This window comes from Dysidea avara, chromosome 8 (assembly GCF_963678975.1).
Source record: "Dysidea avara chromosome 8, odDysAvar1.4, whole genome shotgun sequence".
In the NCBI taxonomy this organism is placed as follows: Eukaryota; Metazoa; Porifera; class Demospongiae; order Dictyoceratida; family Dysideidae; genus Dysidea; species Dysidea avara.
In genome coordinates this window covers 26,457,365-26,481,926 of record NC_089279.1, presented here as the reverse complement: position 1 = coordinate 26,481,926, position 24,562 = coordinate 26,457,365, and the positions used below count along the sequence as shown (strand labels likewise).

Below are 24,562 nucleotides of genomic sequence, written 5' to 3'. Positions count from 1 at the left end.
GCAAACTTGTGAGGATGCTGGACGTAGCATACATGATGCCTCAAATACAGAAATATATAGGAAATAAATGGAACTTTACAACAATTTTCAGATTTCAAAAGCAGAGATTTCAACAAGATTTCAAAGAGGGCTGTACGAGATTTCAAGGGAGTTGCAGACCCCTTGGTTTTGATATGAAATGTAGGGGAAGCAGCTAATTAGTTTCGCCCTGGGGGTGGGGTGGAGATGCTGAGTATGCAACGTAAACTTCACTATACTCATTTAACTTGTGATTTTGTGGTCTTTAGACCCTTTAATTTGGCTGATTTAAGCCCCAATAACGGATCCAGGATGAGACATTTGGGACAATTCCCTGCATAAAGTGTCCATTTTTCATCTAAAGAACTTATCCAGATAAAACTGGCTACGGCCCTGCTGTTATGACAACACTGATCAAGACAAATAGCCAAACTCACCGTGACAAGATATTTAATCAGGTCTCTCTATAGGTTTACTGCCAAACAAGTCTTTGCAATGATCTGAACATACTAACGTAACCTAAAATACGTTTAATTCCCGCCATAGGATATCTTCACTTTACGTCTAATTAAAGCACACCGAATGATCATTAATTAGAATTCACTCGTGTTAGTCTCTCTGTGGATAGTCTGTGAATCTGAGTGTAGTTTACATACTCAGTGATGGCAGACGTGACTTCGTTGCGATGGTTCACTAAAGGGGTAAGTGACATATTACGCTACGTGTACATGCAATTTTAAAATGCGACTGCGCGCCATAGGTGTACTATTGGAGGACGTCGGCAAGTATATTCTGGTCGATATGGTTCTCGCTACCTATCATAGTTGGGTACCGGCTGTTGTGCTGCTTCAGCGTTTTCCAACCCATTGATTGGTTATATGGTATGTTTCATCAGCTCCACCTTCTTTGCTGCACGATGCTCCACCTCCTTGTAGGTGTGGCTCAGTTCACCATGACACTGCGGTGTATTGTGTTCTTTGTGCTGTTCTATATCTCCTTGATTGTGATTGTGTTGCTGTATTCTAAAATATGTTCAGGTATGTGTGCGTGTAGTGCACGCGCGTGTGTGTGTGTGAGGTACATAGCCAAGTGGTTAGGGTGTCTGCCTGGTGATCAAGAAGTCCCAGGTTCAATTCCTGGTTACGCCACTTTGGTGGTGTTGTTTCCTTGAGCAAGAAACTTTACTCACATTGCTACCCAGCTGTTTAAATGGTGGCCTGGTATCAACTGGGGAAGCAGCCCACCCAACTGCCCTTGTCTCGCTTAGCGGTGTTGAGGTCATTGTGGAACTTTGGGTTCCACGACCTTTCTCCATGATACCTGGACAGTCCTCCTGTGGGTAACTAGCCCTGCTCCTGGAGGATTTGCCTGCACAAGGCTCAAGCATCTGAGTGATGCACAGACGTCCCAGTGCTGGTTGCTGGGCGGCAATAGCTGTGTTTTATATGGCTGCCGTAGGCTTTGCTTTCACTTTGTGTAGTGCACGTGTGTGCATGCATGTGTGTGTGTGTGTGTGTTGATGACAAGGATGTGTGTAGTGTAGTATGTGTGCATGTATGCATGCGTGATATGGTGCATGTATGTGCATGTGTGTATAATTATTTGTATTTAATGTATAATAAATTGCTGTATGATATCAGGTAGCATACAATTATTGTGTTGCATGTAGTAAAGTAGCTATATACCTTCAAATATCTTTTTATCATAGTTAGAAAATGGTATGCATAATGTGCTTTGATCTTTGGAGGATAATGAGGTCTTTAAAATCCACTTAGAGACCTGCTAGCAGATTCTTATAATGGTTAGAAACCTGCTAGCAGAAAAGACCTCAAGCATCACAAATCTCACTTTCGATCATTGATTTGCAATGCTCCCTCCAAGCATAATCAGGCTGATAGCCTGCAGTGGGTGACCAGTCACCCAGGCCAACATGTGCTTAACCACTCTATTCATTTTATAGGCATACGTAAAAGAATTCGATTATGGGAGGTACAATGTAACATTGTACGTACATTTGTCATGATGAACGGAGAAGTCCAAAAATATCACAGAAAATTCTGTTTAGTGCCCATCTGTTTCTAGAGTGTTTTATGGCTGTTGTCATCGTCTATTAAACTATGGATGGACTTTACCAAGAGCTAACTAGGTAAGCTTCCTTGTAGAAAATTATTTTTCGCTACGTGTAATGTGGGTGTGGTCCATATTATAAACCGTGCCTGTTCTTCGTGCTAATGTGGTGCCACTGAAGGCATAACTTGTGACAACTCCTTCCCATTGTATAAATCCACACAAGCTGTTTCTTAGACACAGGTGTTCTTTACACTGATCAATCACTGCCGTTTCCCAGCTGTGCCAGATCCAATTAGTCTAACTTGCGAAAGGAAGCGGTGCGAGCTTCGATTTTTTTTCAACACTTCAACAATAATATCTTCAGTCTTCCGTGATTATTATTTTTAACATTGATGTCAGTACGACATATAACCCAATCCCACAATGACTCCACCTATATGCCCATATATATAATGCATACATTTTCTAAGTCGGTTAGAGACCACGCCCTTGGATCTTCGTATATTTTAAAAACCTCGCTTTGCTTGGTTTTTAAAATCCACGAAGATCCTTGTGCTAGGTCTCTAACCTACACGAAGTTTCCTTGTGCTTATATTTTTTCTGTAACATATTATGACTGGTAAACCCACGCATACCATGAAATTAATTTCATGCACCCTAATCATTAACTGAGTGAAGTAGCCATTACACTTCGGTTCAGTGCACAGCAATATAAATGAAGAAAAGTACGAGAAGCATTTCTGCAATCAATTTGGATGATAAACCTGATAGCTAGTTAGTCCGGCTACAGAGAAACTACTGTGAATCAACACCTTGCACTGTCATCAGAAAGAAATGAGACACAGAGGACAAAGTTAAGTCCATGATGAATACATTGTACATACAGTACTGCGGTATGCCAAAAGGCACCTGTTAGGCTGAAGTGACATCAAGCAGTAAAATATTCAAACCCGAAGTGTTTAGCCATTGTCATATCCTAAAACTACATGTTGATCAAAAGTCTGTTCACTGATCTACGTACTTGGAGAAGTTTAAATGAACACTGCTAGTACAGTGGCTTATTGTTAACAACAGCAACTCGCGTTTCCATGTTTCAGAAGTTCTTTCCATTTGTTTAATTTTAATTGTTTCCTGATAATGGCGAAACAAATGGAACTTGTCACAAGTTGATAGGAGCAATTGCCGCCGAGTTATGGATCATTATATGTTAAGGCTTTGTGTGTTTCCTTACTAAAAAGTTACTTGCATGCATAGTTTTGGCCTCACCATTTAGTGTTAGGGTAAGACCCTAGGTATCATTTTAATCCTTGTTACATCACAAGCATAATGTGTAAATTGTGTAGCCATAGGGCATACTTTTCAAAAGTTGCAGTGCTTTGTGTAAGACCTACATATTTATTTAAGTTTAGATCCGTTTCTCTGGACTAAGCAACTTTAAGAATTAAAATGACGGTGTCAGTGTATTTCCTGAATGTCAACCCAATAACTCTCTAATGTAGCATTTAGGGGAATAATGCGACCATAACATGCTTCCATGCTTTTCTGTAATTTCAATGGACACATTATTTAAACTTTTAATTAGTCAACTAGCAAAGTTATGAAGCAGTGGTCCCCTCACAATAATATTCATTAGTAATATTTCCTACACAACACATTTGAATATTTATGATTGTACAAGTACCAATTAGTATTAAATTTTATTGGTGTAACCAGTGTTGTGAGTAGCTCGTTGCTTATGTAACATGTTACGTAATATTATTACTTTTGTGGTAACTAAGTAATATAACAAAATACACTATAAAAATAGGTAATATAACTCAAGTTACTTTACTTACAAATGTAATGCATTACCTAAGTAATATAGTTACTGTAATGAATCCAATATTACGTAATTTTATTACTACAAGTAACAAAGTTACTAATCTCGTTAGTAATCCACTGAGTGATGCCTAGCCACAACGAAGTAATGAAGCCTACTGAATGAAACTGATTCACCAGCTTCTTACTTATAACCAAGATTTGCACATTGTCCAACAACGCAATCACGTCACGTGATAAGGTGGTAGTTTCACACGTGACAACTTAAGGCTATGGACACAAAGTAATATAATATGTAATATTATTATAGTTACTTTATTTTATGGGTAATATGTAACTGTAACTAAATAGTTCAGTTGCAAGTAATATGTAATATGTAACTAGTTACTTGTAAAAAGTAACTTGCCCAACACTGGTGTAACATAGGGCTGGAACGAATGTACAGATAGACTCTCTAAAGCTTCTATATTGTGTCAGTCATAATTGATGGTTATTAGGGGTACTGTACAAGCCCCTACACTTACCACGTTTAAATTTTCTACAGTGGACCCTTGTTTATTCGAACCCCAATGTGTCTCAGGCAGTGGTAAAAGTGTTCAGATAAGTAAATTATTTAGATAACTGAAGCCCATGCACATACAGAGCTCTATTGAAATACTCTAATAGACACTTGTACTCAAAATACTCTAATAGAACAGTCATTTCAAATATTGAGGGTAAGGATAAACTAGTGTATGTGTAAACGAGGGTTGGATAGCTGAGAGTCTCAAAAATACATAAATGGCAGCTGCCACAAGTAACAATACTTGTACAGCTGATTTATCATGTCAGTATCCATGGTAACAAAGCTTTGGAGGGGTAAAGCAGCATCGGAATCTAGGGAAACCAAACGAAGCTTCAAAATTTGTCTCAGCCCTAGTGTAACAACTCAATTATCAGCCTTACCCTGGTGTTCTATAAAAAGAAAATCTGTTCAGTATCCATGGTAACAAAGCTTTGGAGGGATAAAGCAGCATCGGAATCTAGGGAAGCCAAACGAAGCTTCAAAATTTGTCTCAGCCCTAGTGTAACAACTCAATTATCAGCCTTACCATAAAAAGAAAATCTGTTAGTACACTTTATAATTAAAGAATGAAGTAGGGATCCTGTTGTTTTAGCAATTCACGTGTTGCTGTTCTAATAGAATACACGACTGTTGTTATTATATTAGAGTGTGTTCAGTAGATCAAGGCATGTCTTGTTTTGTACAGCTAAACTGAAACTGATGGTTGTAAATGCATTTAGATCATTGAAGGGTGTGGTCACTGCTCTAATCATTTAAGGGAATGGTCGTTGACTTACCTTGCTCTATTACAGTAAAAAAGAATCTGAGGAAAAATGGTCCCATCATGCCATTTCTGGCAATCATAATTTGTCCACCTGGGTCAACTAAAAGTGGTCCTGGCTGGAGCATTTTTGGATACTGAAATGGTCCGGTCAGACCAAAATTAGTCAGGATACTTTACATTTTACCGGACTGCAAATTGAATTCCCATGTTAAGGTCCACTGAAATAGTAAAATACACTTTGGTTATTGTCAATCCTTGCTACTAGTGGGATAGATTGGTCCGTGTAATTTAGTTAGATTTTGTTTTGTTTAGTAGATATAATACATTTTAGTGTATTGTGGTTAGTCAATTATATTGCATCGTAATGCATCAGACCAAGAAACTTCAATAAGCGTGAGGTGCTATATAGTGTCCATGTTACAGCTAGGCTCAATTTAGTTTCACATCATATATGCCATATCAACTTGAAACATGGTAAGAACTTGTACTGTAGCCAGTTACAAGCCTTACAGGAGATAGTTAGTGAATTTACACTGACCTTGTGGTAAAGAACGCTTGAGAATACCTGTTAAAGGAACTGTAAAGCAACAGTGCAGTGGTCGAAACAAGTTATTTCTTGGATGTTTTTGAATACGTTTAAGGGCCCAATACAACAGATGGAGGTAGAAAAACGCCAAGAAAATTGCGTTGGCACCACCAGCAAGATAACTGGTATGCAGGGTCCAATATGCACAAGATATTAATTATCCCTGTCAGGCGGAAAAGTAACTCAAGAAAGTGTGATACCATTGTTTATTTCATGGTACTGCTAACCCAGCTTTGTAAACAAACTGAACTAATCTTCAGAGAAGCGTAATCAAGCATGAGCTTTGATAACGCAAAGCACTACAGTCCAAGCTACAGGTAACAACTCCGCAAAACGTTCCAGTAATCTTGGAACACTACAAAGTTGAAAAGGAGAACTTGGTATTGCCATCTACACATTAGACTTTCACCTGTTATCTACATAACAGGACATGTACTTCCGGTTCTGTGTCTTAGTGATATAACTGGCTTAATATCTCGGTATAACAACATGCTTGAATTATTTAGCTACAATAGTAACTTCAGTACAATGAGTTGTTCAGTAACTTTTTTGCTCCATTTCTCTATGGTCTAGCATCCCTTGCTAGAACTAATACAGAGTAGCTGTAGGTATCGACGTATAGTTCACTTGGACACTTGAAACTGATTGATGATTTATTTTTATTATTTTTTGGTACAGTATGTGATATACCCACACTATTCTCCACCCTAAGTTGCAACTTGATGTATTCAGCATTGTTTGATCAGTCAACAATAGCTGTACTGTATGCATCTTCAAAATTTTCGTGCCACACGTATGCATACAAGTAAGTTCCTATTTGAGTTCCTTTGTATGAGTTCTAGTTCCTGTTAGTGTCTCAGCAACTGTATAGTGTGTAATGTTTGTATTCAGTAGGACTGAAACGAATAATGCAAACACTCGAGTACTCTTTAAGGGTTTTGGTACTTACGTAGATAGTAAAACTGGTACTCAAATACTTGTTAAGATTATGCGATCCAACTCACATGGTGTATTTGTCACAATGTAATGATACCAAAAGTTTGCTTGGTGTAGTTTAATATACAGGAACACTGACATCAGTATCTTTAATACCGTGTGTGCATCACTGCTGTTCTGAAAAAAGTTGCAATCTGCTTACAATCTGGTATAAAACATGGGTATACTGTAGCTAGTCTTTGTGAGCACTTGATTGTTAGCACGGCAGAGTACTTGAATACTAAAAATCAATAATTGTTTGAGCCCTACTATTAAGTGCATGGTCTATAAGGTGTATACTCATTTCTTGTACATAATAAGCACATGTTGTGGATGAATACAATGCTTCAACAGGAAGTGCAGCTATGCAAGAGAGAAATAATAACCAGGAATTATATTGCAGATGAACGAACTCACAAACTTATTGAAAATGTACGCCATTTCCATTAATGCCAATCAAACCTGGCGTGTGTTAGGCATCTACTGACTTTGTGGGAAGAAATATTATAGTTAACTTTCATGAAAGAACAGGTTAGTGTGTTTGTGCCCACAGTTGTTTTCAATTGCCATGATAGTCATTACACTTTTGTGACGGTGGCCAGTCTCGCTTGGCAGGCCACTGTACTGTACAGAGAGAGTGTTTTCCAGTTAGTAACTTTGTACAGCAAAAATCAGAAGAATGTAAAGTATCTAAGTCCCTCCAGTCTCATGTGTACTGGCTTGCCAGATCAAGATAAAGTCACACGGTAGTGCACCAGATTGAGATCAAGACACATGGTACCAGATCAAGATCAAGACACGCTGTAGTGTGTTGTGTGGCCTAAGAAGCTGGTGTGCCATACTGTAGGTATATTGACAGGAAGAAAAGACGCAATTTTCACACATGTATGTAGCTCTATGATTTTTGCTGTAGAGTAGCTGGCCAGGTAGGGGAGTCCACATACCAAATTTAAGGAAATTGCCACAGTCACTTTTGAGATACAAGCGTTGTTTTTGTCTTTTCTACTTCTTTTTGTGCACTTTACAAAATCTGCCATAAAACACAAATGCATATTCCAATCAAAACCGAAATTAGGCACACTTAAAGGGGTTATTAGTAGGGCTGTGCGATAATACTAAAACCTATATCTCGATAAATGACAACCATTTTATCTCGATAATCGATATTATCTTGATAATAATGTAATATTGTAAACACAGTGTTTTGATGTAAAGTACTTGTAAAGTCAGAAATTTTACCTGTTCCTCATTTAATGTGATACCTTTCCAAAAGTTTTTCATCTGACTGTGGTTGATATACACTAGATTACAGAGAATTACTATTATCTTGATATTATCTAATTTACGATAGGTGATTTAGGTATCTAGATTATCTTTTTATCTAAATTATCTCCCAGCCCTAGTTATTAGGGATTATTAAAGTGAATCTCACTACTTGTGGTAGAAATCTGATCATGTTATGACAATTATTTGTATAAAATAAGGTCCAAAAGTTCTGTCACGCCTATAAAGAGTAAAGTGCTTTGAAAAATCACTTGAAAATTTGTCTGTTGTTAGAGTGACTGTCATACGTAGGAGTACCTTCTGTGGTTTGAAAGAAATCAAGATTGAGATCATGAAGATACAATACAAAAACCAACAGTGTGTAACACAGGGGCAGATCCAGGGTTTGGAAAGAGGGGATGCACCAGCCCCAGAAGCCAATGATTATTAATGCTATAACTATACATAACACTCTGTAAGGGTTCAGTTATGTACGTAACAAGTCACCTTATTAACTATTATTTTTATTCAGTTGTAAATGTGCAATTAATTAAACACAAAGCTATGCATACACACAAATATATAGAAAGTTCTTTATCTTGTAAACTGAAGAAAAAAGTTAAAAGAAAACCCTGGCTTTGTGGCCTGCAATTACAAAAAGAAGTGATTCTAAACCAAAACAGCCAAGCTGTAAAAAAAAGGGTGTGACCCCCAAAAAACCAAGGTAAAAACAATTTTGTGAAATTAAAAGTGGCAGCCAAGAAATAGCTGTGATAGTAGGTCAATGGCAAAATTTTAATAACAACAATGGAGGTGAATTTGGTGTCAAATACGTACTAGTGAAACTTGGAGGAGTCAACACATTCACCTGAAATTCTCGTTATTAAAATATTGACCTAACATCACAGCCATTTCTTAGCCGCCACTTTTGATTTCAGAACTTTTTTCATCCTGAATTTTTGGGCGCCACGCCCTTTTATTACAACTTGGCTGTTTTGGTTTAGACAGCGGTCACTTACCCTAATATAGCAGTCAGTACACTCATTGTGCAACCAAATATGTACGTATGTACATATATGTACATCAATGGGATAAATAAACAGCAGGACAAGACATACATACAGTCTATAATCGACACACTGTATGTTCAAGAAAATACATACAGTGATTAGTTACTCCCAGTGATGCATTATACTGTGTATCAGCATTGAAACCGGGTCACTACTGCTGACCCGGATGACCCACTGACCCGGATAGCAATCCGGGTCAGACCTGGATGTGACCCGGATTGACCCGGATTAATAAAAGCCGAGGAGTGCGATAAGAGCTATGTTTCGGGTAGTCTCGAGCGAGCGAGACGTACGAGACTACGTTTTGAGTGTTCGGTTCGTGTTGAGTAAACGAGTAGTTATATGATAACTAAGCTGGTAAGTTTATAATTTAAATATCAATCAGTGGGTTTTGCATGGTTCCACGTAGCTACTGTGAGTTTTAAACAGACAGCAATTGGGTGTGGCTTCGTGCATACCTAGTATTACAATTTCCCGATACATTGAAGTGGGTGTGGCTCACAAAAGTACTTATCCTGCTGCAAGACTAGACTATATACAACTCGTACAACAATCAATAAGTGGGCGTGGCTCCACGTAAGCTTGCAGACAGCAACGGACACAGTTTCGTGCTACAGACTGCACTCACTAATAAATGGGCGTGGCTGAGCATATGTTGTAATGCAATAAGTGGGCGTGGCTCACAAAGAGCTGCACGACTAGCGTTAATAAGTTTCCATGTTGTCAAACTAACAATATGGTTTCTCATGTGATCCAATCCGGGTCGGACCCGGATGACCCGGAGAAAATGTGACCTGGTTGACCCGGATGACCTGACCCGGTTTCAACGCTGTTGTGTATTGGTAATCATTTGCGGAAGAAAATACAAATTTGTGGTTATAGATAAAAATTTTTTTACATAATTTTACCCCATTAGTCTACTTTTAGCTGATTCTTTATGGTGCGTTAATCCCACTGTATTGGCATGCCATTTTAGTCTTGCCAACTTAATGTTACCCACCAGCTATCCGTGCAACATGTCACAGTCAGTTATGGTCAACTAGTAATGATCAAATATGTACCTCTGTGACGGACTGGTTGTAGGTGTGCACCCAATTCCTAGACCATTCACAAATGTTTTCTCCATGAATCATTCCCAATATACAGGGGGTGTATGGTAAAAGGGCTCTTGGCTACTTTCTGTTCGCCTAATTAAAAGCTTGTCATACATCCATGAGCTGACATGTTAAAAATGGTAAATATCATGTGAATTGTAGTGAGGATTGCAAAAACCATTGCTACACACGTGTAAGTAACTCACAGTAGTGGCTCACGCTTAATAATTTAAGGCATGTGCTTTTTACTTCCTTGGCTGCACCACTACTATGAACCTTCCTATTGGCCACACCTATACACATATCCTTCATAGTTGCTATTTCCCTCTATCTACGTATCTATAAACCATTGAATGCACACAAGATATACATATGTGTTGCGCGAATTCTTAAAACATGTCTTTACCTTGTTTTTTGACTATTTTAGTGTTGGAGTGACCAATGAATATTGCTTTTACAGTTGTTTTGGTGAACCAGGCTTTTATGTATACCACATAAACCCACAAGAGATGTAGTTGACATAGCAAAGTAGCATTATACAAACCATGAATTTCATCTGTGAACATAGTGTTGTAGCTAGGTTAAGATATTAAGTGACTTTGTGTACATTGGTTGTCTCACCTGTATTGTAGTACATAAATCACTCATATGCAGTATGTGGTTTTAGAAAATGCTGTACTGTACATGTCATACATGGTTTTGCACTCATCATGAAATGGCAGCCACAGATGTGTACGTAGTTCTATGCATACTGCTTAGTGTCTGGACTAGTAATAATCTGTTAAGTTAGGTTTTGCAAACCATGTTTGTTGTTATTCACAGTTTGTGTAAATTTGAAAAGCACCGACACTGTACATTACATACATATGGCATGGGAAAGTATGCCTTGGGATTCAGTCTTGTCATTGACAGAACATCACTAGCAGCTGAAATCCTGTTATATACTTGTCATGCTTGGATTGTCAGTAGTTATAAAGGTCACAATAATAATTACCTGGTAAAGGGCATGAAAAGGTGTTAAGTATTCAAACGATTGTTCATTAAGCTATACTTCAGTATTCAAGTATTCGTCATTTTCGTAATTCCAAAAATCTGTGGTTGCAAAAGCTTATTTACTCTTGCTGTATTCACCAAAAAGTTTCACAAATGTGTTCAAACTCTTGAAATCCATCCTCGGTACATATGTCATCATGGTGGAAATAAGACTGACTGACAACATTTATGGTAGCACTGAACCGATTATATGAAGCTGTACAATGCTCATTTGCCACATCCCACACACTTAATGAGCTATATACCTCATTGCCATTTGATTTTATAATGACAATGAATTTGCCATTTAAATGGCAATGGGTCTGATCACAATTAATGCTGCTGCCACAAAGTGTAGCTGATCATTTGGAAAAAAAAACAGCACTCTGTTGTTTGTCTTATCATATGACTACTGAACAACTGTTGTTTTTCAGTGGTTATTCGAGTCTTCCCCAAGTAGCCCAATTACTATTCTTTCAGGTTCATAGAGTCAGGCCAGTTGTGTTACTCAGGCTGATCATTCCAGTCTTGTGTAAACACTTATTCCACATGAGTTTTGTGTGTGTTTAAGGGTGATCAGCCCTAGAATTCCAAATGTAAAAAAAAAGTATGCTATCTACTGCTAGCCGATATGTTAGGCTGTTGCGCATGCTACTCATTGTAGAACAACGGAAGGATAGCGCTCGGCTTACACTGTACATCATGGAATGAAACAGTAGTATCTAGTGTTGCACCGATAATCAGTTCAATAATCAGTATTGGCTGATACTGATATTGGCTACTAGCCGATTAATTAAATCAAAGCTGATGTTAATCTCCACTGTGCTGTGTTGTATAATGATGTGGGGGAGGCTAGACATAAGGTTTAATTTAGTTATGTGTTGATGGTTTAGGTGTGACTACAAGCCATGCAGCCATCTGTCTCAACTGTATAGCAGTAGTAAAATGTAATTGAAACCTGTTTACCACGAGTAGCTTTTACTTGTGGTATATATCTAACTTTATATCTAACTTTACATCTTAGCCTAGAATGAGCTGTATATCAATACAGTGGATCCTCACTAATCCGAACTCCAGTAATCCGAACGCTCGATAATCCGAACAGTGCAAATGACTGTTCTATTAGAGTATTTTGCAACAAGTGTATGTTGTATTAGAGTAATTGAACTAGGTTCTGTATTATAATCAATGGGTTCACTAATCCAAACAAATTCACTAATCTGAACAAAGTTTTGTCAATTTGAGAACAGAGCTGTTCGGATTAGTGAGGATCCACTGTAATTACGTATGTCACTATATTTAATAATGAAGAGGATGAGCGTTGGTGTATATCGGATCGGTTGTTGGTATTGGCTAATTTTGTTGCTTAATATCGGTTATCGGAATAATCAGCTAATTTGGATATCGGTGCAACAGAAATAGTATCTGATAATATACGTATGCACATAGTAGGCCATGAACATTGTGATTTATGTATGTGTGAGTTTGACACATTTTCATTACGACAGTACAAACATGGAGCAAACTTAAAATGCTTGAAGCACTTCTTAAAATGCTTGAAGCACTTCTTAAAATGCTTGAAGCACTTCTTAAATTCTTGAAGCACTTCTTTAACTGTTCGAATTCCAAAATCAGATATTGCAGTTTTGGGCATTAAAAACCAGGTCAGCAGCATGCACATAATGGTAATACAGAAGATTTGTTCATTAGTTAATGAAGACAACAACACCAATTTAGGCTATTATCCACACCCTTCGTGCACATCTGTATTTATTTGTGTGGCATTGTATTTTCTAAATCTGATTAGCTATGTATGATATCACTGGCTTCTTCCAATGGAATGGAATACTGGAATGATTTTTTTGATGGCTGCAGAGATATAGTTTCCTTAGGAAATTGCAGACCTTTCTGATGCTATTGTATACTATTTATCAAATTCTCACAGCTGTTTTGGTTGAAATTGGTTGTGAGTATAATGCTCTTTTTGGATATCTGCACATGGCATGTATGACAATTTGATATGATCCTGCTCTGGAGGTTGTATTGGGATATAATTGTTATGAAGTGGAACAAGTTCTGGTTGTGTACACAAGGGAATGATGCTGAACGCACACAAAACATAATGTGGCAAAGATGCAACATCAGATATTTCAAACATTTAGAAACATGCAATATGAGATATGGCATGGAAAAATCATTTTTTTGTTTTCTGTATGTCACGTAATAATGTTTGAACTAATGTTGTGCAGTTAGCATGTACATGGGTTACTTAGTTATTGATTGTTAACTATCCTAGTATTTCATTCCATCATTCCATTCCTGTGGAGTGGTCCGGTATTGTATAACACCATTACTAGCATATGATTTAAGATTAATTACACTCCTCACAGTAGTATTTGAAATAATTAGCAACAATATTTCAGTCATATACAAACAGTGTATATGTACTTATATGGAAATGATGCATTGTACAAAACTACTATAATGATTGTATGTACACTAAGTAGTGTTGCACTGATATGCATTTTTTCACATTTACCGATACCGATTATTTGCCTATTCCTGTAACCGATATGCCGATATTTACCGATATTCTTCAATTCTTCAGAACAGGAGAGGAGGAGCAGAAAATCACCTAAAGTTTATGTGTATAAACTGCATCTGTAATATCAATGTAATTAATTGCGTGGGCAGCAGACTTTTATCATTTTTCTACAGTTTTGCAACTAACTCCTTTCATGGAAAAGGAAGCCAAGTAGTTATAAAACAACTAAGACAGCTTATCAAACAGTGTTTTTAGTGGGACTCCAGACCCTTTGTGAAGAGTGATCAACTAATTGCGTGGGCGGCCGATAAATATACACAGCCTACTATATAGCCAAGAGTTCATAATATTAGTGTAGAGGGTAATATTATGAACTCTTGATATAGCCTTGCAACCATACTTGTGCAAACAAACAAGCCAAAACAGTTACAACCACTTACTGCTACATTCACCACCTTCTTTCTTTACTTTCACCTGTACAGCGCCCCCTTGTTAATTGAGCTAATGGCTAAAGTCCAGCAAATTCACCCCTGTAGGTGGATTGAAATGAGGCCAGATTAAATGTACATTGCAATCAATCCAGCTCAATTGTGAAATGATCTGATCCGGCTTCGATGCGCATTTGATTGTAGTGTGAAAAGGCCTTTATAGCACTACTTGTTGGTTTTGTGGCCATCATGCATTGAACACATGAGGATTAGTCATCACATATGGCTTCAATGAATCTTGTTTCGTGGCGTACTGCCCATTAAACTGTACTAACAATATTTAATAGTTATACCACAGCTGCGAAGGATGTGCTGATATATACACCCAAAGCCTGAGGGCTGTGGGTGTACAATATCAGCAAATACCATGCAGCCCCTGTGGTATAAGTGATATATATCACTCGGGGCGCACTCATGAAAGAACTACTGAAAACCCATCCCGTTTCTTTTATACAGCAGCATCTAAAGATCGATCGTGGTTTTAATAGCGTGGGCTAATAGCCATCAGAACATTATCCATACATTAAAACGTCATTAATACGTTACTATGCTTCAACACGCAATGTTAGAAAACTTGTGATTGTGGGATGGAGTTCATACTGTTATCATTTTTGTACTAATTTAAGCCACTAACTTTGCTATTGGGACAGTAAGTAAGTTATTATTAAGTTAAGTACTTAGGACTGTAAGTTACTAACCTATTTCAACATAGTTGTGGTAGCTTTGTTGTTCCGTGGTCTGTTCAAAGGCTGATATGCTGTGAGTAGAAATACGCATCCACGATCTCCCAAACAATTATTTTGTGCCTTCATTATCCTTTAGCAACAATCAACTAGTCTATCTTAGCAAATATACTCAGCTTAGCAACCACTACAAAAACGAGTCCCACAATACAAAGCTCTATGTCGCTCAATATAACGAGTCAAAAGGCATGTCCACACGAATTCGAATTAGGAACCGGATGCAAAACGAATTCAGGCAATGCGTATTGAATCCGAATTGAACGTGTCCACACACATTATCGCGTAATGCGCATTATTGAATCTAGTGTTATAAACGGATAATTTAAACGGTTGAGAAAACACTCATTTGTGCCAACCAAAAGAACAGTGAGTTTAACGATAGACTGAAAGGAATAGCTTGTAGTAACGCTTATACTTTTGTTTATAATGTACCGGAAGGATTTCTACGAATAGAATACGAAAAACTGCTGATGGTGCGTGATGGGTATGGGACCGTTGTTCTTTCAAACTCTAAGGGCTAGATACGATGATGAAACACTGCTTCCATACGTCCCTGCGTTTTTATCACACCGAGCGCTTCATCCTGTGTTGTTTACAAAGGTCACGCGCAAACGTGTCAAGCCCTCACGTGGTGCATTATTATGACGTAGCTAATCCCGATTCGTAGCCAATTCTTTATAAACCACCTGTGAAGGTGGATTCGTGTAATCCACTTTCAATTCGAATCACCCTAATGCGCATTCCGTGTGGACGCGAATAATTCGAATCAATGCGGATTCAATTCGCATTATTTTTGTCGTGTGGACATGCCTAAAGTACATCGTTTCTTTGAACTGGCTGGGTATCAAAGTCATTGGCAAACCACTTTCCCATGATATTTCCTGGGCAATATGCGAGTTAAACACCGAGCGGCACCTTTGAACGCCCACGCTAAAGTGGTATATATATAATATTGGTATTGGACCTATCGGTGCATCCCTAATTGGCTGGTATATTAATCTTGTGATGATTGATTATGTGTACCTAGATGATTTGGAAATAGGGTGGACTATTGCATGTAATACCTTGTTTTTCAGTGCTGTATAGAAGTCTTCTCTAGGACAAGATACCATATTTCCTAGGTTAAACACCGCACCTTGCATTTGAATAGTGGCCACAATGTATGTTACAAGTATGGTTATAAATACCACTTTTATTTGAGTTTTACATGTCTAGCTACAGCTGCCAATGGTAGACTCTGTGTCAACTATGAGGAAAAGAAATTACAGTGTGGCTTTCTAATTACAAGTGCAAAGAGCACAGCAAGTAGGGAAGTTGGCAGGAAGTATAGAGTGACAAAAAGAGAATAAAAGAATGGAAGGACCATCAGGAAGTGTACAAGAGTAAATATGAAGAGTGGATTTCATCTGTTGAAATGTCATTTACTCCAGCAGGCAATATGAGAGCTCCAAGGAAACTTCTTTATTTGCAATGGATAAAGGAAGCCTGGGATAGTATGAAGATCTCATTCCTTGTTTGTAGAGTCTGTCCCAATAGGCAGACCACCGGATAGTGAAATAATACACTGTGATGGCGCTGCTGCCACAAGAGCTTTAGTTGAAGATTGAGCTTCTAGAACCAACTTTGTACGCCCACGCTAAAGTGGTATTATATGTATTATACAGCCTTAAGTACACAAGTTTTCAGAGTAGACTTCCTTTCTATGACTGGTAGAATACAGTTGACTTCTTTTTTGATCTGTGTTGTACAGTAACAATATTTAGTAGGGATCCTACAAAGATGATGGTATTCCTCAAAATGATGCCGTTAAAATTGTCATAGAAATATATTATTATCTTCATGTAAGATAGTGTTAAAAACAAGAAAATATTTTACACATGAAAGCTCAGTTTTAGTCTTAGTGATTTATTACTCGTCATACAAGACCAAGTTGTTGCAACCATTGAGTTTGAGATACTCTAATAAAGCAATCACCCTGTTCAACAGTCAAGTAGTAACAATCACTATTCTCAAGTATTTACACTTATGTATGTATATGCTAGCTATGGCTAAAATGAAGGGTAACTTTAGTTAACCAAAGTTAATAAGAATGGAGGGGCGCGTGGCTTGCATGAGGGTATTTATAACCAAGATATTATTGTGCGCACGTGCATATACAGTGTAGTTGTGGGAACCGCGTGAGAAGGTGGAATTCGAAACTCTTGTTTCATTGTTGTTGATTTTTTATTATTGCATGGATCCCTACTTTGTTTAAATTTGAAATATACTGGTGTTTGTATTATGTATGTAGAAATGTATAATTCATAATATTAAAAATTATAATACTTGTGTTCTCTTGTGTTCTTTAGCTGCCATGACAGTATACAAGACAAGGTTGAGTATAATCTGGTCAGTGTTGAGACCGTCTCGTGTTCCGGTCATTGTCATATTTGCTGCTCTTGGAATGATTGGAAACTGGTCACTAGCTGTGCTGACAGGGAATCCACATTACTTGTACTTGTGGGATGTCATTGAAGAGTACGTATCCGTGTATACTGTGGTATCATTGTTGTACGAGGTAGTGCTGAGTAGTGAAACCATTACATATTGTGGTGCAGGACCTACTCTTGCATGCTTAAACTTATAAAAGTTTAAATTTGTGTAGTGACAAAATCAGTTAATTCCTGGAACCCAAGTATTTAAAATACTATCAGAAGCATCATTTACACTTCCTATACCATAAAATAACTTTAAGGTAATGCAGTACCCATTGCTAAACCATTGTTTAAGTTGAGTGAAAGGATTAATGAAACAGTTAAAATGCAAGTTATCCACACCACTCACTGGTGGAAGCTATCTGCTTGGTTCCAGTAATACACATGTTGTTGTGCAGGTCTCACAGTATTTCCTGCCCTGTCGTGTTGCTCATCTTCATTATTCACATACTTCAGTGTGAGCAAAGTATCATGGTTTGCTCATGCGCTACCTAAAATGCTGCCTTTAAAAATCATCGTTGTGACAAAAACGAAAATCACCTTTACGGAATAAATAGTAGTCCATCCAACATCAAATACAGCACTAAAGACAAGAAAATACTTACAGGCAGCCGGATATAAATTTTTTTTTAAATCACCCAAACTCAAATTTTCGTCTGCCTGCCTGCCTGCCTGCCTGCCTGCCTGCCTGCCTGCCTGCCTGCCTGCCTGCCTGCCTGCCTGCCTGCCTGCCTGCCTGCCTGCCTGCCTGCCTGCCTGCCTGCCTGCCTGCCTGCCTGCCTGCCTGCCTGCCTGCCTGCCTGCCTGCCTGCCTGCCTGCCTGCCTGCCTGCCTGCCTGCTTGCCTGCCTATGAATGATTGTATTATAGCAAGTCTTGGTTGGAAAATCCCTACTTTGGCATTCAACAGAATAATTGTTTTAACATGCCAATGTAGGGATCTTCTCACAGAAGCTATGTTGTAATACCATCATTCATACCTTGTTTCACTACTTTTATCACTTGGATCCCTATATGTGTGTACATCAATGCAAAAATGTACATCAATGCAAAAATGTACATCAATGCAAAACATAGTTGACTGAAGTAGCAATTAAATGTGCACTAGTATGTTTGCAGGTATAGGCAACCTTCCTTGTGTCACCACTTTTAAGCTATTCCCTTGTTTCACTAATTTTTTTTTGTTTAGTCTCTAGTTCAACCTTCTGCTTGTTTGTTTACTTTTTAATAACATAATTATGACCGATGAACCAGCACATACCACATCAAAAGGAATAATGATGCTAGGCATGCCATATAATTAATTTAGCACCTGAATGTGTGTCCCAACTGAACAATCAATTTCTGAAAAATGAAGTGGCCATTACACTTCATTTTCAGTTATGTTCTGCCTGTTACACAACGTTGCAAATAAATTGAGAAGCATCTCTGCAATCAATCCAGTCATTATGGAAAATACTAATGATTCCCATTACAAATGTAGGGAAGCCACTATGTGCGCTACCGCGAGTTGACACCTTGAGTTGTTATTAAAGAGAATTGGGACACAAAGGAGGACAAAGGTAAGTCGATGTGTGCATTGTACACACAACAATATGTCAGGTAGAAGTGACATTTAACAGTGAAAAACATCAAGCCTGTAGCTTTAAACATGATTGAGTTAGTCTGAAAGTATCAGTCAGTCAATAGAAAATTCCACTGTAACTTGCAGTATGATGCCAATTAAATGCTTACTAAGATCTGAAAATTGCATGGCCAAGGCATTGTGGTATAAAAAGATATGAGTGATTGAAGTTTGAAAAAGTAGGCAAAAACCATGTGCCTACTGCCCTATTTTTGCAGGCACAGTCACATTGGTTTATACACAATTTCAAAGGTTCAGACTTATGGACCACCCCTGGTCCCAAGGGGTTTGGATAGCTGAGGCTACACTGTACAGCTGTAGCTGCAATTTATACCATGTTTGTCCAGTGTGTTGACTTCTTGTTTTTTACAAGGCACTTCATAGAGTCATTGGATATGATTTAAAAAAGGTTGATGTTGAGATTTTAAAACTAGGTGCCAATGCAATTAATACTAGCTATCCCCTGCTATGGTAGCTTAATCATGTACATGTATTATGTAATTCATTAATTGTACAATTCATTAATTGCACAATTCATTAATTGCCACGTTTTCATTGCTAAGGAAGCAGAACTCAAACAAACCACTTTAACCCACAAGCAATCCTCAGAACTATCTTCTAAACTGCTTTACAGTTTTCTCTTGTCTTGGTTTTTGTTGGGTAAGGAAGGAACACAACCCCTTTTGACTTGAGGGATACACTGTATGCAATTTCTAGTTGCCTACAAGGTTCATGCTGTCCTCTTCCATCATTACATCATCTCTACAGCCTATTGGAAAGCTGTTCACGTTATATTCTGAAACCAGATTGATCAAACTGATACGAAGTATACACCTCCAAATAAATCCTGTAGACCTGCCTATTAGTTTTTAATACAAGATCTATCGAGCACTCGTTCTTTGCCACACAAGTGTGGGTGTAGACAAACATGTATACATACACAAATGCACATATTGTTTTGGAAAACAATTCCAGGCGCATGTCCAGCCTGGTGGACTACTATGCAGGGAGCTACCTTGATCACACTTTGTAGTAACTGCATTTTCAAGACTATTGGCTTCTTTTTACAATAACAATAATTTTCAGGGCAAGTACACACTGTATGTAATTGTTAGTTGAAATTAGCTCACTAGTTAATATGCTAAAAAGACATAAGTAATAATGAACTTATCAGTGCTAACAATTTAACCTCTAATTCCCTGCATCTTGGCTTATTACAGGAGTGTAGCATAATGGAAGTGTATGGTTGAAATGTGGATTGCATGTGCATGTTATCAGCAGTTGCCCTTGTTTAAAGTACAATTACATAGCCCTAGAAATATTTTTTAATATCCCTAATTTTTCTTACTGTTCAAAGTTTTGCTTAGTACATACCGGTTATCCTGGTATAAAAACCTTTGTTTACTGCATGTGCACTCACAATTCCTAGTTCTTTCATTGGCAAGTATGTCACTTTGAATGGTGAAATACAGTGGCTATTGCTTGGACCAGGAGCTTAAGACGGTGAAGGAGCACGAAACTACACTGCCTGCCAGGTGCCATTACAATCCAACAATTAGTTTCCATATAAGGAAGTACAGTCTCATTATTTGAAGCCATATACGAAATTGCGCATGATGATATTGGTGGTGTTCCCACTTGAGTTTCGAGCTTTGTAAGTGTACGAGGAGAAATACAATGAGCAATCCAGCGCCAACACGTGCACGGTTAGACAATGAAGGGACCCCAAGGAAGCCAAGAAAGGCGACTGGCGGTTACACATGGTAATGATGAAGTTGGCTGAGTCTTCCTCGAGGTCTTTCTCTTCTTCGATGGTGGCAAACTTGTCTCTACATCTAGTCCAATTAGTGCAGCTGGAGCATCCATTGTTGCATGTGTAAACGCACATGTTGATTACATAACCATTTGCATGTAATGTAAAAGCAAATGCAGTGAAATAATTTGGATTGTCATGGAACTCAGTTTCGTACTCCTTCACCACCTTTGGCGGCTCATAAGCTCCTGCTTGGAAGTATCATAGATCATTATTGATACTTTTAAAATTTAGGAGCAGTATATAAAGAAGTCTGGTCTACAAATGACACATTGTTCTCACTATGGAGATCTTATAGAGCATATGACTACTCCTATTGATGCCATCAAGCTTGACTTTTCTTTTTTTTTTTAAATCTTGTGACAAGTTCATGCAATATCTTTGATGGACCATATCATCCCAACAAACTCGTCATGGCTAACATGCATGCAATTTATTGATGTCTGACAATCACAGACCTTATAAATTAGTGCTACATAGTCAGACCACTTTTGTGCTGCATTAGGCAGGGCCTATTGGCTCAGTAATGAACAAGTAAAAGTCTATACCTGTAGCTACAAGTAGAAGGTTTCAGTACTATTCTTTCTTCAATCCTTAATCCAACTTAAAACTCTTAATTTTGCCTTCTGCTTGTTTGTTTTTGTTAACTTTTTTATAACATAATTATGACTAATGAACCTGCACATACTGCATCAAAAGAAAGAATGGCAGCAGGCATGCCATAAAATAAATTTTGCATCTGAACTCACACCCCATCAATCAATTACTAAAAAGTGGTGGCCATTGTGCTTCATTTCAGCTATGTTCTGCCTGTTACAACAACGTTACAAATGGAGAACAGCAACTGCAGTGAGTACAACACACACATTGTGGACTTAACTTTATCCTCCTCTGTGTCCTAGTTCTTTTCGCTGACAACACATGGTGTCAATTTGCGATAGCATAATACGACTTTTCTGTGGCTGTGCCGACTAGCTCGTAGCTATCATGCTAAACACCTGTGTTTTCTGTAGCAACTGGATTGTACTGTATGTGTTAGCTGGCACAAGCATGCGCTGTGTATGCATGCATAGTCTCTCTCAAGACTGCAAGTGTCTGTACCACATGGTATAATTGTTTGGCCATAAATGTGGTCACACTATTCAGGTTCAAGAATGCCTCTGACGCCACGTATTCTATAATGTGATTAGAACTCCTTTTGCTTCTTTTGTCATCTCCTTTACTGTTTGATATTTCTTTGTATATATTAATGTTACCAGCAGCTGAAGCACTAGCAGTGTTTCACCATCAAAGATGTCAAGGCCATATAGTATGATTATGTAATTTATGATGTCATGTAAATGTTATAAGGCTTCGTAATACAGCTAAGTGTTTTAATTGCATGGCACTAGATCCTTGTGGAGTCTGGGCAGTGCATGCAACCACCTGGTGGTACAAAAAGATTGATCATCACACACAATCACAATGCAAGTACATACCACACAAACAACAGTCAAATTAGCAATATTACATATGCACTCTTTTATTTCATTAGTGCATGCACCTTTTTGCCGATCTCAGGGAACTGTATATACTGTATTGACACTATCCTGCTTTGTGATTATTTTCTGGTTATATCTGTTTGCATATCTTGGGTATTACAATTCTGGTTTTGTTGTTAAAGATTAAAATACTATGAAAGTATACAATGCTATACTGAAGCTAGTTGGTAAGTTATAAACGGTGCATTAGTATGTATGCACAGTCAGCAGTAAATAGTAGCACTACAAATGAACATATAGTTGTATTGGAATACAAATTATACAATGAAGCAGTTCAGCAAATGAAAGATAGTTCACAAAATAACACATCAGGAGCTATGATACACCTCCAGTGGTTGTATCCCCTCCTCTTGCAGCAGTCATCATGGTCGAAGCATCCTCGATGATAGCAGCAGTCACCACACACCCACCACCAGCAGTCGCACTTCTTGCCACACAGTCCTTTATAGTCGGGGTAGTTTTTGTATCGCTTGCATCCACTCCATAGGATGACTAGACCTTCTGTCCATGAAATTATGTAATTAAAGAATCTTTTTTCTCTTGGCACAGTTGTCTCGCTTATGTAAAATTTTGTAATGTGGAGTAAGATTCAATCAGTATAGTTAGTTTTAAAGCAAACGTAAAGAAAGGCATTATTGCTGGTGTGTCTCTTCCTATCACTCCTTGTTCTCCAACTGCACGAGATGCATCTTCCAACAATTTAGCTTCTTCCATTCCTAGTAGATCTTTAATGGCATGACTTACTACCATTGCTGACAGGTCTGTCTAAGTGGCTATGAGAGACATACTGGTGTTGGAGATATTCAGAATCTGTGATATAAAGAGATCGAGCCATTCTTTTACTTCACAAAATGAGTTGAAGTACACCATTGTAACATCATCCAGAGTGGTTATCTGCAAGAAATCTACTCTGCTGATGAACTTTATTCCAAGTGAGCCATCTTCAATGATGTAACCTGATGGTCTACAATGTAACCTCTCTTATCCGGGCGGTCTGGTACATACTACCATCCATATCTCAGAAATGTCTATAACTAGAATAACATGATATTATGCTAAAATGACTAACTTAAATACAAGAAATGTTGTTATTGCTAGCTATGCAGTTTAGTGGGCAGAGGGAGAAGTCACTACAGAGCATTCATGAATCCATTATCACCCAGCAACAAGTGGTAGTTATTATTAGTAGGATAAACAAACCACCAAACAGGTAAACAGCTCCCTCATGCTTTCATCGAAACCAAACTTTGTTATAAACTACAAGCCATGTGACCAATTTGAACTGTCCAGACAATGGAAGTGCCTAGATAATAGAGGTCGGGATAAGGGAGGTTCACTGCATTATGTGTATGTTAGATACCCACTGGAGGTTTGACAACCCAAGGGCGTGGTTTGGTTACCGAGGCATGGCATTAGTTAGTGACCGAGGCACAGCCGAGGTCACTAATTAATGCCCGCCGAGGTGCCAAACCAAGCACGAGGGTTTAAACCTACTAAAAAATGACAGTGGGTATCTAACCTATTTAGAAAGCAGCTCGTTACCAGCACTGACAAAAGAAGCATATAGTCATGCTAGGTAAGGTCCTTTCTAGCATATTTGCATGTGCCGCCAGCTCAGTGGCCAGTAGTGTTGTTTTAGCAGCTGTTATTTATTTCCAAGGTACTAAAAAGTGACAAGCTGGCCACAAAGCGAGGAGCTTTATAACAACTGGCCACGAAGCGACAAGCTTTATTACAACTGGCCACGAAGCGACAAAAGTTGCAAACAGGTGCAATAACACAGCTGAAGTGTGTTGATGGTCTAATGGCGACAGCGCTGACAAGTCAAATGTGCTTGCTGTAAACTCAGCAACACCAGTAGTTTCACTGATGGTTAGCTAGTTGTGAATGTAGAACATTGTTGGGGTAGCTGTAATATGCATCGAGCAGCTGGCTCGTTCAGTTTGACAGCTAGTTTGGTCAAGTGCTGGTATGGCTGATGAAGGTAAAAACCCAAATCTCACTAACCATACAACCACTAATTAAATCAGTGACATAGGAAACTCTTTGAAGTGTTGTTGAATTTACCATAACAATCTCAC

The 24,562-nt window shown here is 38.2% G+C and overlaps 1 protein-coding gene across 1 annotated transcript in view; it reads left to right on the top strand.

The window, feature by feature from the left end:
* The first annotated feature begins 585 nt into the window (after nucleotides 1-585).
* The window catches only part of LOC136263419 (nucleoporin NDC1-like), a 53,941-nt gene continuing 29,964 nt past the window's right edge, over nucleotides 586-24,562 (top strand). Inside the window, exons 1-4 of the mRNA XM_066057928.1 lie at nucleotides 586-719; nucleotides 779-899; nucleotides 954-1,055; nucleotides 17,379-17,547. Coding sequence (XP_065914000.1) covers nucleotides 681-719; nucleotides 779-899; nucleotides 954-1,055; nucleotides 17,379-17,547 — 431 coding nt within the window. The 5' untranslated portion in view covers nucleotides 586-680. The remainder of the gene's footprint in view (nucleotides 720-778; nucleotides 900-953; nucleotides 1,056-17,378; nucleotides 17,548-24,562) is intronic.